Below are 17,965 nucleotides of genomic sequence, written 5' to 3' on the forward strand. Positions count from 1 at the left end.
TTTTCCGGAGGACGGCTGGGGAAAACAAGGCAGGGCGGTGGTGGTGAAGGGGTGAAAATGAGCGCAAATGAAAATGAGCACCACACGGTGTTGCGTGAAAACGCGGGAAGCGAAAAACAGCTCGTGGCTCGGCGAACTGAGGGATTCCTCCTCCGTAGTCGTCGTCGTCGTCGCCGTCGTCGTTGCTGCCACGTTGATTAAGGATTCATGATGATTGTTGGGCAGGGTCGGGAGTTTCCACCCACCCGTCGTTGCCTGGGTGGGTGGCTGGGTAGTGGAATGTGAAAAACCCCATCATTTAAGTTTGAGACGGTGGCCCTGCACGCGGCACGCCCGGAACCTGGGGCGCTGAAGAAAACTAGCTGCCACGCCATGGAGGGCTCGGGGCAGGATGTGTTGGCCGTCGGCGAATGGCTAATGCTTTGCCGATGTGTCTGCGAAAACCCGTTTGGTGGTAATGTCCAACTTTTCTGGCACTGGGAAGCTCTGTGGTTGTGGAGCCGAGCCGAGAGCCATTAGGGAAAACCAGAAGGAAACTTGGAACGCTCGACGAGATGTACTATGTGTGTGTGTGTGCGAGCGAAACCTGGTGACTGCGGGGTCTTCACAAGTTCTCGGAATGAACCTCATTAAAATCTTGTCCTCTGTCGCCGGGTTTCGCGTCCCAGCAACGGGTTTCTGTGCTCCGGGATGTCCATCTTCCGATCATCGCTCAGCAGGACGGCCGCTTGTCAGTGTGTGCGTGTCAGTGGGTGGTTCTAAATATGAAGCGAACAGGAGTTTGGGGTCCAGAATCAACGTACCGATCGCTCGCTTGTTGGCCTCTAAATTGAGCAGAACCATAGCGATCTTTATCATTTCTCAATTTAAATTAATTGTGGTTTCCTCGAGGTAAATAAAGCTGTTGGAACATTTGGTTTTGGTTGTAGTTGTTGCCAAACAAAACAAAAAGCTGCTGATTGCCGTCTCAATATAATGGTGAGGAGCCTTGAGCTTAATTGCAAATAAATATTCTTAAGCGTTCATATGTTTTCTAATGTTTTAAGTAAAATTGAAAACGCCAGCACAAGAAAGGAAATGTTTAAAATAATCAGCCAATGCTAATAAGGGTTGTAATAGCATTTTTAGAAGCTGAAAATAACGTTGGTAGTGCTCATCAATTTATTTTGATTGCTCTTAAATACTATACAGGCCTCATGTGAAGTAGAAAAATAATGGACCAAATACTAGCGCGGAAATGAGCTGCATAAGGGGAAGCAAAACATTAAGTACATGCCTATTTTGTCCGGCTGAATATATGCACATAATTATCCCTGTCAATTAACAATGAATATCTCCCATCAAACCATTGAACTAGTCATTCAATTGACACTAATAAGCGCATGTGATAACCTGCGTTAATCTAATGGCAATCTCATCGCTTGCAGACCACACAGAATGGTGGTCGTTGTTTCATAATGTCACTTTCACCTCAAAAAGTTGGAACCGTGAAACGACCACTTTTCATAGGGGTTCTTTTTAAAAATGCCTCAGGTGTGCACAATTTACTGGAATGTCATACAAGAGCAAAGTCGATGGATTGTTCATTTAAAAAAAAATACATTGTAACACCTTGATCAAACAGTTCCCAGAATGATTGGCTGTCTGGCGTTCCTAGCATCCGGTGCTTCTAACATTTTTTTGTTTCATTGCTCAACTCTCTGTGATACTCTTACAAAAATTTGGCGTCATCATTAGTCGGGAAAGCTACGTTGATTTCAGTACATGTCCCTCTGAGTATTTTGCTGATATTTGAGAATTCCAATAATGAACTTGAATGAGTAATGGTAATTTGTCTTGAATGGTAATTTTTGTATCAAGGTGGTATGCTACACACATTAAATTTACGCTTTTATTGTTGCACAGAATATGTGGCTGTAGATTTGGCTTTGAAAAGAAAACATTAGCCGAGTATACGTAAGGATGATCACAAGTTATAAAATCCTGTCAACAGAAGCGTGATCATGTTTGGCGCTAATTGAAGTAATCAAACACAATTGTGATTCAGTGATCAGCCAGCTATGGCTACATTTCTATGGATGCAAATCCTGAACCTAGGATCAAAAAGTCTTTTTTTTTTTCATTTTTCCAACCCTTCGTCAAGTTGGAACATGAATAAATAAACAATTCAGTTCCACAACGCGATTAATCAGGGTTTGAATGCAATTCATCTGGAACAACCCATCGGTCAGTAGGTCCAAAGGATCTGAAACAACAAAGACGCTAATGCAGATGGATTCCTTAAAGTAGCCGCCGAATATTGTGCCGTGTGCTTCTGCAAACAACTGATTCCAGGGTATTCCATTAAACATCTCCAAACGACTCTCAGCATCAGCAGCACGTCGATTGTTTCGCATCGATTGTGAACAGCAACAGAGCAACAGCACTAACAAACAGCTACTTTCCCTTTATGTGCCATCCTTTGAACCCAATGAGGTCCATGTGTATTCGTTCGTAAAGGTCCTGGGAATTGATTATTCGGAAATTCTACCGACACCAAGTTTGAGGTTTGAGTTCGATCTTGCAACGGCCTCTATTGGTTGTTGTGGTTGCGGTCGAAAAGAGTTCCCAGTAGCCTTTCGAGTGGCACCGGGTGAAAGTTAATGTCGGTCATCGGCCATATCCTTCGGAAGTTTGCTGAGTAGTCGACGTCAGAGAAACAGAGCGGAGAAAAAAGGCTGCAAAAACAAAACCCAAACTGCTCTATTGTGTCAGCCCACACCGGACCATTGCGTCCTTACTCGCCCTCTCTCTCTCTCTCTCTCTCTTTGGGACGAAGGCGTCCTTTGCGTACCCGAAGTGTGCGCCGAAGAAAGCCGGCAGTCCGTCCGAGCCAAGCCGTCTTGCGAGCAAATTATTTAATTAAGTTTTCATTTAATTATTCTCGTTCCCCGCGTTGGCCGCGTGGGATAGCCCTTGTGGCCCCACCCAGCACTCCCAGCGCGCCCCCGCGCAGAGGGTGGGTGGGCTTTTCGGCGGCCCAGAAGCGGCAAACATTATTACGATGATGTTTACATTACAGATTTATTAAATTAATTTCATTCTCAGAGAAAAATGATGGATTTTTGGCAGCCCAGCCCGGCGGTTCCAGCGAAAAGCCCAGCGAGCCTGGTTAGGCCCGGGCCTGGGTCCGGAGCCCGTCTCAGGGATTATGTGGAAGACGAGCTGTGCGTGCGTGTGTGTGTGGCTGCTTTCGGCGAACGAGAAAATGGTTCCAGTGATTAAGGGGCGGCAAATGGCTGACTGCGTGAAATTGCTCTGCGAGACGAATGTGCGCGGCGAAGGCGACGACGAATTGTACCACCGTCGTCGTCGTCGTCGTCTTCCTCGACGAGTTTATGCGTCTTAGGACCTCCTTCTTCACCTCCGCCACGTCTGCCACAGGTTTTACGAGCCAAGAATGCAATAAGGATCATTATTCGGCTGCGAAACATTAGCAATCCACGCCCGGCACCACCAGCGGCACCCGGGCCTGCCCGGACTGCCGGGCGAATGGCGAAAAGTAATTTCAATTACGCTTTCTGCCGCCTTTGTTGAGGTTATTAGTGTTCTTATTATCATCATTTTTGACGAAAACCCCCGTGACGGGGCTCCCCTTCAGCGGGAGGTGACGCCCCTGGTGGATGGTTCAGTTCCGGGCGCTGTCGACGCTCGCTGCCGCTTCCGGTTCCGGTGGTGTGGGCTCGGTTCGCCCGTTCTAATTGGTGTGGCTGTTTTTATGCCGTGGCCAAAAATGAGATACACATAAGTCATTCCAGCGAGAGCGAGAGAGACGGGACGAGCGTTTCCTTGGGCGAGTGTTAATTTCCTTCGCAATAGTGATTAACGCATGGCTGAATGTGAATGTTAATAGACTAATCGCGTTTACTGCGCGCGTTGGGCCTCGCCACTAGTGCCCCTGTAAGGGCTTACCTGCCTTGCGCGGTAATTATAGTGCTTGAACCCTTTCCGGGGGGTGAGCTCGCCTAGCTCAAATAAGGACCTCCATCGTTCGTAATGCCAGTCCGACAGTTCGGTGGCCAAAAACGGGCTCAACAACTAGAGACTTACTGTCTGTTTCAACGAGTACACTAACACATGGCTTAACGAGGGCAAAAGAAATGTGCCGACTTTACGCGTCAAAAGTGAGACAATTAATTGCCGATGGATTACTCGGGGCCACTACACACTATGAAGAAGATCTTCAAGTCCTCAGGAATGCAGTTGATGCTGGGCTTTTTTTGTCCAACGAACGAGGTGCAAGTAGCACTCAGCAGTTAGCAGGCAGTCAACCGACTAGTCGTTAATGGATCAAACAAAAGCAGAACATTGTAAGGAACATCACGGCAAACGGGAGGATTCTACGCCTGTTTGTTTTTAGGTTTGGAAACAGATGGATGTCGCTAGGGGCCAAATCTGGTGAGTACGGTGGATGGTTCAACAATTGAAACTTTAATTCATGGAATTTTGCCGTTATCAAAATGCCCCTTTGACACGGTGAATTGTACTGATAAAGAAGAATCTTTATCTTCTGCAAACCGGGTCTTTTTTCACGAATTTTCTCCTTCAGCTGGTCTAAAAGGATATTACAATTACATAATCGAAATAAATTGTTTTACCAGTTTGCAAGTAATCCGCCAACAAAATTCTATTCTGTGCACACAGCTTTCTAAAACCCAATACTTCAGTAAAAATGTTATTCACACGACTCAATGAGATTCCCAGGGTTTCTATTAAATCTCTTTCAGTACTCGACGATTTTCCAATACGATCCGATCCTGTAATTTTCTATGATTTCAGGTGTTGTTGTCAGGGGAGTCACAAGTGCCAACGGTTTCGAGGATTGTTCATAGTGGCAGACAGAGTTTGCGAAATTCTGTGCATACTTCTGTGATCCAGTGCTTTCTTATCAATACTGATGTCAGAACTTCACAGAAGGAGAACATCACAAAGCGTTTGACAACATGGGATTGAAAGATAGCCATTGTGCTGCCAAAAAGTCACAAAAAGTGTGAATGGTAGTAAAAAGGATTCAGTTACTGGTAGTGCAATAAGTAACGTCAAATCAGAGATTTATTTCTATTAGTTATTGGAAAAAGCTGTAAAAAATGTCTAAGAAATCAAAGTAGTCACCACAAGATTGAAATCATTGTTAAGTTCTAGCGGGATAAGAAAAACAAAAATGTAAGAAATGAAAGAAATAATTTAAATTATTTCAAGCACCACGTTAAAACATGCAAAACCCTCAAATAGTCAATAGGAGAAAACCATCAATTAGTACGATACTAAAACTGCCGAAAGTAAATGAATTAAAATATGTAACGCAAAGCGACTGAACCGGAACAGACAACCGTGCCTTATTTAACGTTTCGGCTCCACTGATTGCAATAAATGCTGCTCTACCGAGCAAGGCAAACTAATTGCGAGCGAGGTTAAGATTGGCAACTTCAAGCAACGTTTGCTGTTGAAAGTTAGTCTCGAGCTGTCTCGAATTTTGAGACGCTTATCCTGAACAAATAAAGCGTCGCGTTTGCTCCCGTACCCTACCCCGAGGAGGTAAGCGCTAAGCCTTGGAGCCCCTTGTCCTGGAGACGCCCTGGCGCCTAATTAGTCCCCTTTTGCCCAGCCGGCCACAGGACAACCTTCGAGAAAATGGCGTGCCTTAAATCCGGGAAGTCCGAATCTCCACCTCCTGGGTCCGATCTGTCATAAATCATTTCCAATCATGGCCGGGCACCACACACACACACACACACGGAGCCACCCATACTAGTATTACTTTTCCTGCTAATAAAGATTATAATAACGGGTGGCGGGTGGTGGGTCCATTGTCAGCAGAGCCAATTTATGCCCCCCGCCGCCACCCGCCGATCGGCCCCGTGCGACGGACGGACCCCAAAGGACTCTCCAAATCTAAGGCCGGGCAGGAGCTCTCCCGGGTGTACCGGGGCCCGAGGTTCACTAATTGAAATCGGGAACCAAAACTACGTCGTCGACGTCGGTGGCGTCGTCGCTGACCCCCCTCATCTTCGCTGACAGGCGGCCCCCGGTTGCTGAGTACGCCAGACGGCGCGAGCTCGGACCTTGGCCCCGGCACCAGCCGGATGCCGGATGGCCGGTGCGGCTCATTCCAGCTGTGGCTTTGATGATGACTAGGATTTGATTCATTCCCTGCACCACCACGGAACGGTGTCCGGGGGGTGGTTGGGGGGGACGTCACGACGGTGCGGCCCCACCGCGCTTGGATCGAAATCGAATCGACAAAAACCCGGTGGAGAGGTTGGCCGGGTTTGCCCAGGCAAAAGTTCAGCTGAAAATGGAAATCTTTCAATATAATTCACTTTTCCGGTTCGGTGACAGTTTTGAATTGACTTTCTTCCCTTCCTTTCCCCCGACCCGGCGTGGGGGAGAGAGGGAGGATCCCGCCTGCCTGGCGGTGGCCGCCACCGTTTGGCGTTCGAACTTCGAACGCCCTTCCTTAAAAGCTCGCCTTTTTGCTTATCACATTTGCCTCGGACCAGAACGACGACGACGACGAGGACGAGGACGGGGCCATTTCGTGGAGTGTGCTGTGTGTGTGTGTGTGAGTAGTTTTTAACCCTCCTACCCCCCCGCGTGTCCGGTTCTCGCTTGACCCGGGCCGCCGTGGCTCATGATTGGTACTTTTACCGCTCCCGGAAGCTTGACCGGAAGGTGAAGAATGCGACCGGGGATTATGCTGGGGCGCTCCCGTTCCGTTCCGTTCCGTTTCCGTTCAGCGCGTTCGATCCGGTCCCGAATTCCATTATACGCTGCCCAATACTTCCCATTGTCTTAGCAGCTGGGCACCCCGGGATTGGCCCAGGGACACCGAAGCGAGCCGCGGCGCCGAAGTGTTGACTCGCCGGGCACTTCTTGCCCCCCGATAATGGTGTGTCTCCGGTTGACGGCGTTCTAGCCGAGGCGGCAGAAACGATCGCTCTCGCCCCCCGCACCGCACCGCGTGCCAGCCTCAGTTCGAACCCCGGCGGATAGTGAGAAAGAGAGAGTGAGTGAGTGAGAAACTTTTCGCGCAAGTTTTGTTGTTAGCTCCCCTCGCGCTTGGTGGGTGGACAAGAAGTTTAGCAATTGTAAGAAATGGAGTGATATCGACCTTGGTGGTGCCGCCCCCGTGCTCTGTCAATCCCTTCCCTATCCTCTCGCTGCTGGCTGTCCCGGCAAGGGGAGCTTTATTTGGAGAGACTCCGACTCTGTGTGTGCCCTTTTTACGCGAAAAGGCTTGCCAGAAGAGCCAGAGTGCACCAGGAGCGTGGTGGTGGATCGGAGGGACAAACGGGGACCGTACGTCGGCAAATTTTGTTGAGTGTAGTTTGGCCCATCGGCACCGCCCGCTCGTCCCAGGGTACCCACCCTCCCGCGGCTTGACAAACAATGATAAAGTATCGGGACGAGAGGGCGTGGAGGACAAAAAAGATTTCAATAAATAAAACAACAATTTTCAATATCTCCTTTTCGGTGTCGATTCCTTTCTCTTCCGCTCTTTCTCTAGTCTGGAATCGAACCCCAAGGAAGGGCCAGGGCACCGGGCATCGAAAGAAAGGATTCTTGGGGTACATTGATCGGGTAAAGTGATTGAAAATGTGCAGCGAATTCCGGGGTCACCCAGGGGCGGCCGTGGGGGTTTCCGGTAGCCGGAAGCCCGGACCCGGGCAGTGATCACATTAATGTGCAATTTTGTGCCGAAGGAAATTATACGCTTTCGCGCTGCCGTTTGCACAATGTGTTTCGTCGTGCTTTGATTGCATTTCTCTTTTCATTTCGTGCACACACACATACACACGGGCTCGCACACGCCGGATCGCGTTGTGGCCAAAAGCTTACTTGACGCCTCCAAAATTGATTGCCAGCCAGCTTTGGGGGTGTCCTTTAAGTTCCCGGCCGATGCCTTTGATGTGTTCGATTCGAACCCACTAATGCACAAGGCAATCAGGCTACTCAACCTGTTGACTCTCTTAACAAAGTAAATAAGTAAATAAACAAATAAATAAGAGGAAGAAAGATGATTGAAATAAGCAAAATATGAAACAAACATACAAAATTCGTGAAACTATTATTTAAATTTGAATTTGAATAAATTGTTATGTTAATTAGTTTCTTCATTCCAAGTATTGCGTATTTCACAGAAAATAAAAAAAAAACAAATAAATAAATAATAGTGTTAAACTTTCCAACCTGGCAACAGTTTGTAAGAAACCAGCACGAAACGTACGTGAAAAATGTTTTATTTACATTTCTCTTACTGCTGTTTCCTGTTTAAGGCGCTCTAAGCAAATGCAATGTTTTCAGTAAATCAATTCCAAAAAGAGATACATTACTGTTTGATTTGAAACGCCGAACTCGAACGGTCTAAGTAATTTGCTCTGCTAATTTGCGATCCACGCCGAAATATTTCTCTCGGAAATCCTTTCGTTTTCTAGGCTCGTCGTTAACAGTTTTCCACTTTTCATCAATTGACATAACTTCTGCATAGAATTCTTTCGAAACAGTCAGCGGTAATGAAAATATCAATCTCTATATATATAAAAATCAAGTTCTGTCTGTATGTTCCTTATAGACTCCGAAACTAGTGGACCGACTGACTCGAAATTTGGTATACAAGGGTTTTTGGGGCCGGGGAGTGCAATAGTCAAGGTTAGAAACCCCTCACCCTCCTCTTTCTTTGCCCTCCCATACAACTAACTGTTAAAAACATCAATTACTCCACAAGTTATAAATCGAATTTCATCAAAACTTGCACAATAGTTGATGGTCACCTGAGAAACCATGTGACAAAATTTGGTCCTTGCAGGACGAGGGGAAGGGGGGGTCCCCATACAACCCCAATCCTTAAAATACGTCCTAGGGCAATATGGGTATCGTTTCTTAGGTTTTGGTGGTCTCTAAATCGATTGGTTTCACTTAAAAGCCTTTTCCTTCCTTCTTCCACCTATCACCAACCCTCATTCCATCCATCTTGAAGTAGAACTGATGTTGGGGTGAACTGCATAGTTTGTGTTTAATTATTGAAGAAGGTGAGAAAAAGAAGAAGAGAGAGGGAGAGAGAGATGGGGTGAGAGAAAGAGAGAAAGAAAGAGGGAGAGAGAGGGAGAGAGATAGAGAGAGATGGAGAGAGATGGAGAGAGAAGGAGAGAGAGAGAAAGAGAGAGAAAGAGAGAGAGATAGATAAATAGAGGGAGAGAGAGAGAAAGAGAGAGATAGCAACGTACTGCTACAGCCTTCTAGATTTCAATTAGGATCATATAGTAGAAAAAGTATATTTCACACCTCCCGGGAGAGGGGCTCCCATGCAAACATAACATAAAATTCAGCATAATTCGGGTTGTTTTCGAACAAATCGAACCAAATTCTGCAGGTGGGAGTTTTTGGGAAGGGGAAATGTTCTGGTGAATGTTCGAAACCTCTCGCCACTTTACAAAGGGTGGCTCCCATACAAAATTTTGGTAAATTTTAAGCAAAACTCGAAAAGTGTTCAAACAATTTGAGTCAAATTGCTGCGAGTGCGCAAAGCTGGTGCGAGTTTTGCCATGCACCCAACGGGAAGCGGGAAGGAAAGCCAATCGGATACATCACCGGGAAGCCTTATCATTTGGAACAGAGTAACGGGAGGCGGAAAGGGAAACTGAACAAATACGTCACCGGGAAGCCCGACCGAAAAGTAGAAGTAACGGGAAATGCAAAGGGAAGCTGATCGGATAGTCGGACACCAGGAACTACTTTGAAACGTCGGATAATCGAGAAATGAGGATGAAATGAGGCGTGGCAACGCGCGCCGGGATCAGCTAGTTAGAAATAGTTTTAAATGTAAAAAGGATCAAGTACATTTTCGTAATTTGTTACTTCATGTTCGTTGTATTCAATTACTTCAGGAAATTCAAGTCACAAGAATTTGTCCCTTTTCTTTCAGTCAGTTCGCGAACGAATTAAATTTTGAACAATGTTACTATTTCCCACCAATTCTATCGATTACGTTAGCCGCTCCCAGACTTTCCTAACTTTGGCAAACAAATCATCGAGCAAAGTAGCAAACGGGCGCAAATTTAGATGTGCTTGCGGTTCCGCTGATAATCCATTATTTATCTTCAATTGAGTTTAATTTATTAACTACCAAATCACCCTCGGCAAGAGTGCGGTTCTAGGTCGTTGTAACGCCCTTCCCGGGGCCCCCGTGATCGCACTACCAAAACCCAAAAACGGCGCTTCGTACGCTGCCAAAACCTGATTTAACGTGGGATTTACCCTGGACGTGTCCCGGTGAAGCGTAGCACAACTTTTCAGCAAGCATCGGCGGCCCATCGGCATCAGCAATCCTTCGAAGGGTAAATGCAATTTGGGTGTCCGGACAGCGACGGTGAGCGACACTTCCGCGCGCCACCCGGACGGCGGCCGGCAGCAATGCATCACGTTGCGCTAAATTATATCCTCGGTTACAGACGAACTGCATAGAAAAGCTTTTAGCAATATTGGCGCTTTCATCAAACCCGCCCCGAAAGTGGGGCCGAGATTTTGACGTTTTTTCCATTTTGTTTCAAAGCTGCAGATTAATTTGCTTGACCACAGCGCCGGCAGCGTCGAAAAGAAAAATCCATTAGGTGTTTTTGCACCGGAGACCGTGCTTCCTAGTGCGCGTACCCTATGTCGTCGTTTGAGATTTATTTTACCGGATCCAACTGGCTAGGGATGAAGATGTTTATGCGAGCTGCATCGGGTAGTTATCGAATCTAAGAGAAGCGATTTGGAAGGGACTGGACCAGACAACATTTACTGACTTCATTGTGTGAATCGCATAATCAACAAGGAAGTCGTTCTTGATCGACCAGATTCTTCAGGTTTCATTTAGAGAAAGTTCCTTTTACAAAGAGCTAGAAATGGAAAGTGAAAGACTGAAACGTCCAGAACAGATCAGACACAGAATATCCAATTCAGGAATTTATTTTCTAGCACTTATTCGAGGACTGTTTGGTAACAAGTGCAAGGGCAACAATTGGATGTTAGGGAAGCAGTTCAATCGTATTTGGGCTGATAAATGATTAGCATAGACCACCAGTGCTCAATCGACTGAACTGCTCGAAACTACTTGAGTTCTACGTGGGGACTTGAACTGCTCGATTCTTTGGATTACTTGGGACAGCTCCGGCCCTTTTTTGGTGGGGTAAGATCGATGGCTGTCTAACAATTGGCTAGAGCCCTCTTTTGGGCATACCCTTGGGCTACCTTTGTTACGTCGAATGCAGCCCCTCAGTAGTGGCAGTGCAATCTGGCCGTGTACTGTCTGGACCTGGCCAAGTGTTTTCTTCGAGACAACCCCGACACTGGAGGAGCATTCCAACCGGCCAGTGCGTCACGTTTCTCGTTCCGCATGACGATTCCCCGGGTAGATCTGATGATTTGTCCCCTACCGGTGCCGGTCGCCCCGCACTGTTTTTTTTTTTTTTTTAATATTTAATATTTAATATTTATTAAACCTGGTTGCTTAAAGCTATACAGGAATTGCTTAAAAACTAAGGAGTAGAGTGGAAACAGTTGAGAGGAAGGGAGAGCAAAACGGACAACAATGTCGAGCGAAACCCGTGTGAGGCAGAATTAACAACACCTAGACGGGGTAAAGGGATTGTAGAAGGGCGCGTCTAAAGGACTTTAGAGGAAGGTGAAAGTCAAAGAAACAGTAGGAATTATTAAAGGCAAGGAGACAACGGAGGAAGGGGTCAGAGGAGCCATAACGAGTTCGACGAAAGGGAATCAGGAAGCAATCACGGCGCCGTAAGGAGCGTGATGGGATATACAGAGGAAGGCGGGAGAGGAGGGCAGGATCGTCAATGGTACTCAGCAGCAGCCCACCAATGAACAAATTTTGCGCTACACACCGTCTATCCACTAAGGACAGGAGGCCCAGTTGACGACAGCGGATCTGGTAAGGTGGAAGATCTGGGTACCTATACCCCAGCTGCCGACAAAACACCATTCGAGTGAAGCTCCTCTGAACCTGCTCGAGCGCATTGGAATGCACATTGCAGGAAGGGTCCCAGACAATGCACGCGTACTCTAGTCCTGAGCGAACCAGGCAACAAAAGAGGGATATGAGGCAGTCGATGCTGGGAAACTCACGGGAGAGGGACCTAATCAACCCGAGTAACTTAAATGCTTTGCTGCATACTGCCTCAACGTGTACAGAGAAGGTTAGTTTCGAATCAAGCGTCACCCCAAGGTCTTTAACAACGGAAACACGGGTGAGAGGGGCAGTCAAGATATAGTAAGTGTGGGAGATAGGAGAGGGGGATCTAGAAAAGGAAATGACAGAGCATTTCTCAGGTGACAGGAGAAGATGGTTAGAAGAGCACCAGAGGCAGACGGCGTCTAGCACATTCTGGAGAGACAAACAGTCGGAAGTACTATTGATGGGAAAGAATATTTTCAAGTCATCGGCGTAGAGCAGATAGCCAGAGGGTTGGAGGATGGTGGTAATATCATTAATAAAGAGGATAAACAGAAGGGGAGAAAGGACACTACCTTGCGGGACTCCCGAAGTGCAGCCAAAGTCCTTGGAGAGATTAGAACCAATGCGAACACAACAGGAACGCTCCGAAAGAAACGACTCAATCCATTCAAGCAAAGCCGGAGCGACACCGAGCTTCCCTAGCTTAGCAAGAAGGAGAGCGTGAGGCACGCGATCAAAGGCAGCCCTGAAATCGGTGTATATCGCATCCATTTGGCCCCCGCGATCCAGTTCAGCAACCGTAAGTGAAACGAATTCCAACAGGTTAGTTACAGTGGATCTTTTAGGCACGAAGCCATGCTGGTGCGGGCTCAACCACGCGCTAACTGCCCAAAACAAGGATGGACGAATGACAGACTCAAAGATTTTACTGCAGTTGCACAAAATGGAGATTCCACGGTAATTGGCAACGCACGCTTTGTCATTCTTTTTAAAGACGGGGATCATATGCGCCTTCTTCCATGCCGCAGGAAAGGTCCTTGTGGAAAGCGATAATTCAAACAACATCGCGAGAGGAGAAGCCAGGGATGAGGCGCACTGCTTAAACACAGAGGCCGGAATGCCATCCGGGTCAGGGGCGAAGGAGACACGAAGATCGGAGAGCGCCTTCTCGACGAGATCCACGTCAATTGGCAGTTCGGCAACATTGACCACACCCTCTGGTGTGTAGGAGAGGCCTGGCTCAAGGCTAGCCGCTGAGGACAGCGGTTCCGCGAACAACCCACCAAAATGTCTGGCAAATAGGGAGCAGATGTCCGCAGGGTTGTCGGCAACGGAGTCGTTCAAATACATAGCGCTAGGCAGACAGCCAGAGCCTCTGCGAGCACCGACGAAACGCCAGAAGGACTTAGGGTGGGAGCGAAGGCGGGATTGCAGACGGTCAACATAGGAACGGTAACGAGCCGCGTTGTAAATTCTATAGGCACTCATAGCGTACTTGAACAGCCGTTTGTTGAATGGCGAGCGACAGCTGTGATAAGCACGCTGCGCCCTATTTCTATCCCTACGCAAGCTTCGTAACGTGCGGTCCGCCCAAGCTGGGCCAGAGGAAGGTTTAAAACGGGGGGTACAGGAATTGAGGGAGGAGACTATGATGTTGTTAAACTGAGACACGGCCAAGTCGACAGATTTACAGGAGGAAAAAAAAGACCAGTCGACTCGGGAAAGGATCTCACCCAATCGATTGTAGTCCGTCTTACGGTAGTTGAAGGGAAAAGGATCGGAGGGGTTCTTAGGTCTACATACACTACGAGGTAATAAAAGCGTTAGCGCTAACGGCGGGTGGTAGGGGTCAATGTTCACCAGCGGAGAGACTGCCGGCTCCACGGTCAAAGACTGTGAGCAAGTCGAGTTAGCAAGCACTAAGTCTAACATCCTGCCCATGTGATTAGCCACGCCGTTATGCTGCTGAAGCTGAGATTGCAGCAACATCGATAGGAATGCCGAGTTTGTATTCGGCTGTACCCGCGAAACCGGGAAAAAGTGCGACGAGGGGACGGCAGAAGTAGTAGGAGCCGGTGTCCAAGTTAGCGAAGGCTGATTAAAGTCCCCAAGAAGAATTATGACATCACTCGCCGAAGCTTTTGCAGCAATGTCACTCACGCATTCGGAGAGTGACTCGAGAGTATCCTCATCTGATGATAAATCCGGTGGTATGTAGATAGCGCCGAGGAAGATACGCGAACCAGTGGGCGGTGAGATTGAAACCCATACCATCTCCAGTGTGCGCTGAGTAACGGCGATTTGCGCTGCTTGAAGTTTCGAAGAGCACGCAATCAGAACACCGCCGCCCCTCGATTTGGTGCTGTTTACCGCGGAGCGATCGCAGCGAAATACGTGATAATCGTCGGCGTTGAAGAAGAGGCTGGACGGCAACGATGAATCAAGCCAAGTTTCGGTCAGTACCAGGACATCGCAATTAAAAACCGACGAGGCCAGCCATACTTCCGACGACTTCGACCGCAATCCACGTGCGTTTTGGTAGTATAACGTGCAGGAACCAGAACGGGAAGATGAAGCAACCGGCCCAATACACCGCTATGCGGGCGAGCCGTGCTGCACAGCAGGCAGGCAGAGTGGCGGAGCCCCATCACGCAATGAGGCAGCCTGAGGCGTATCGACAGAAGATGTTAGGCGAGGGACGTTAACAATCGAGGCCGGATGGTGTACAAACTCGCCAAAACGCAGAGCCGACGGCCACATGGAAGCAGATAGCGCAACGGCCCGCAGGTGTATTGGTAAACGGATTTTGAACGAGACAAATGAGAGGCCATCCGTGCTGGCCCCGGCTTTCGTCAACCGATGCACCACTACATCCTCGGTGGAGAGCCGTGTTCTGACGAAGGATGCCACTACGTTATCAGTGCAGGACGGTTTAAAGCCCGACAAATACAACCAAAACCTCCTCACTACGAGGCAGTCTTCAATGCCGGAGCCAGTAGGCAGTGACCCGGTACCAAACTGCAGCGAGTGATTCCGTGTATCCAGTGTATTATCGGCATGCCGAGTAGCTGTTTGTTTCTTTGTCCGAACATCCAGGCAGCTGTCATTCAAAGTAGTGGTAGGCGCGGCTGGTCCGTCCAATGGTGGGGCCACCGCCTGCGGCGAAGCGTGTTGTGTAGTGATAGTGCTCGACATACTCGCGCGGCCGTGAACGTAATCAGCAACAGTGCTGGCTAAGACAGGCTGCGCTCCAACACCGGGTGTTGTTGCAGTCAAAGTCACGATCGAATCTTGCCTCTTCGTCCAGGCCGGTGTATTAGTGGACACAGGAGCAACCGTCTGCGGTGAGGAGTGCGAAGTGCGCGTGCGATTTCCAGCAGAGCGAGAGACGCAACTGGAATTGGAGGTTATTGAGGATGTGTTGATGTGTGTTCTGGTAGATGAAGTGGAGCCATCTGAGCTTTCTAACAGCGCTTCAACACTGGGTTTTGATGCACTACCGGCCACGATCGACTCCTTCCTCTTCGTCAAGGTCGGCGTAGTGGTGGACACAGGTCGTACGGCCGAGCAGGCAGGAGCAGCCGACTGTGGTGAAGTGAGCTCAGCTGTGAGTGTGGCGTTGTTTGTAATGGTGGTTTCCGATGAAGCGGCGACGCGACGTGAAACAGATGAGATGGATGCAGATGAACTCACGCCTGGATGAGGTAAGTGAGAGAGCTTAAGCTCGATCTCATTCCACAGTTTGCCGATCTTCTCATCAAGGAGGCGTGAGAGCTCACCAGACGGAGACCAGCTGGGCGCGAAAACATCTTGGCGGCACGGTTCACAAAACCATCTGAGGTTCTGCATGGCTTGCAGCTTCTTCACACAAGATTTACTCAGCTTCAGACACTCAGGGTGAAAACGTCGATTACACGGTACTCCCAGCTGCCAACCACTGCAGTTAACGGAATCGCCGTCAATTTGTAGCGAGCAGACCCCACAGACGGCCATTGCTGCACAACAAGACGCGAAGCACAAACGCCCGAAGCTACGCCACAAATTTCACGGAAACCGCAGGCGAACCACACGTATATGCAGGCGAAATAACGAATTAAGTGTCTTTCCAGGAAGCCGACGCGGGTGCCACCAACGTTACCGCGCAACGCACTCAAAAACCACGAAAGAATTGGTAAAAAACAGCAGAGCACAGCAGAGAACGTCTTATCAGTGAGAGTGATGAGATGAGAATGAGAATCAGTGAGAGTGATGAGTTTGCCGACCGGCCGCCGTCACCGCCGCCGGCGGATTGCAAGATGAAACGGAGTTTGAATAATTAAACCGAACTCGTCCGAAGCAGGAATCCATTTGTGAAATATTTTAATTAGATTTACAATGGAAATGCGTCGCAAAATGAAAATAATTAACCACGCACACAAGCACGCACGAAGCCCTTCCGCCCGGTCCACTGCCACTGCCATCACCCGGAGCATATGGTTTCAGCGTGCGCGGCGCGGGTTGTCCCTTGGCCGGGGCTGGTGTGGACGGCGGGAGCGTGTGGTATGGTTTTGATGTGATTTGTTTGTTTGCGTTGGTCTTCCACGCGAGCGGAACGCGCCCGGCACGACGAGGCAGGCCTGGCAAAACCCGCAGCCCTGGCGAACGACGTGGGATGTGGGCGCGACGGAAATCATGTTTGGGATGAGGGTTTAATTATAATTTATGTCATGTATCTCCACACAAACACGCACACACACACGCGCGCACTCTGGCCAGAGTGCGTCGGACCACTTGGTGGATGTTAATTTTCTGCACAATTTTCCACGCGCGGCTTGGCGCCTTCGCAGAAAGATGTGCCCGAGAACGCCGAAGGCGCCAGGGCGAGTGGGACCAAAAACGGGGAAAAAACAACGACGACGACGACGACGGCGACGACGACGCCGAAGGTTAAGATATTGACTAGGGACCAAGGGAGCGCCCGGGGGCCCGTGTGGGCCCCGAAATTGTTTGTACCAACTTACCAGCAACATTTTCAGTGCTGTGCATTCCTGACAGTAGCCGTTTGACGTCACCGAACGTGAAATTCTTCACAGCGGGCTCCTCATGGTCGGTTCCGTGGCCATTGGGGGTTCCCAGGGTCGCCGTGTAATCTGGAGAAAAGAAGGGAGAAAGAAACCAATGAGAGAAAGAGAGAGAAATAGAGCTAACATTCATTATGGTGTGGGTCAATTTTTAAGTGCGTCGAGCATAAAGAAAGAGTGATCAACGAAGCCAATATATCTTATTCGAGTACTTTCGAGTAGTTTCGAGCAGTGCAACCATTAAGCAGGATGAGCGGGGCTGTTCATACTAGCTCAGAAGACTTTGTTAGGACTGTAAAGTCCTGGTCATAAAGCACTGTTTTTGTAAATCAGTGATCAGACTCTCCACATCATGATTGCTATCGGCAAACGGCAATTTACGATGCAGAGACTATCGAAGAAAACTAACAGCCACGCTGCTCGAATTTACGGTTCTGAGAAGCTCTAGTCTGACCAATGACAAACTATGGAAACCATTAGGCGCATTCATTGTCTTCGATCGCATCCAGTAGTCAATTTAAAATTTTTATAATTGTTTAATATTTGACTAAAAGCAGCATTTAAAGTAACTGGCAGCCAATAATAGATAAAAATTTGTATACAACAATTGATAGCCCACCTCGTACGGGTACCCAAAACCACGCTTCGCTTCATTTGTTAATAACCAAAAGGAAACAAACTTACGACAAACTGTGCAGAGTGCAAATTGAAGACGTTTTGCGCCGAGCAGTAACGAAGCTCGAAACGAACCGAACCCGAACGAACGTATCTAAATGATGAAACTTCCGCTCTGACATGCAGACAGCCCGAAGAAAAGGTGATTTCCACAAAACCCACCCAACCCATCCGAACGACAGACCTGGATCTGGTTTCCGTTCCGGATTCCGGGGAGACAGAGCGCCAGAGAGAGTGGCTG

The 17,965-nt window shown here is 48.5% G+C and overlaps 1 protein-coding gene across 1 annotated transcript in view; it reads right to left on the bottom strand.

Annotated features, from left to right (window-relative positions):
• The window catches only part of LOC128278656 (LIM/homeobox protein Lhx6-like), a 63,711-nt gene extending 46,665 nt beyond the window's left edge, over positions 1-17,046 (bottom strand). Inside the window, exon 1 of the mRNA XM_053017388.1 lies at positions 16,990-17,046. Within this exon, the coding sequence (XP_052873348.1) occupies positions 16,990-16,998 (9 nt within the window). The 5' untranslated portion in view covers positions 16,999-17,046. The remainder of the gene's footprint in view (positions 1-16,989) is intronic.
• Positions 17,047-17,965: the final 919 nt, after the last annotated feature.

The sequence above is a fragment of the Anopheles cruzii genome, chromosome 2 (genome assembly GCF_943734635.1).
Source record: "Anopheles cruzii chromosome 2, idAnoCruzAS_RS32_06, whole genome shotgun sequence".
Taxonomy (NCBI): Eukaryota; Metazoa; Arthropoda; class Insecta; order Diptera; family Culicidae; genus Anopheles; species Anopheles cruzii.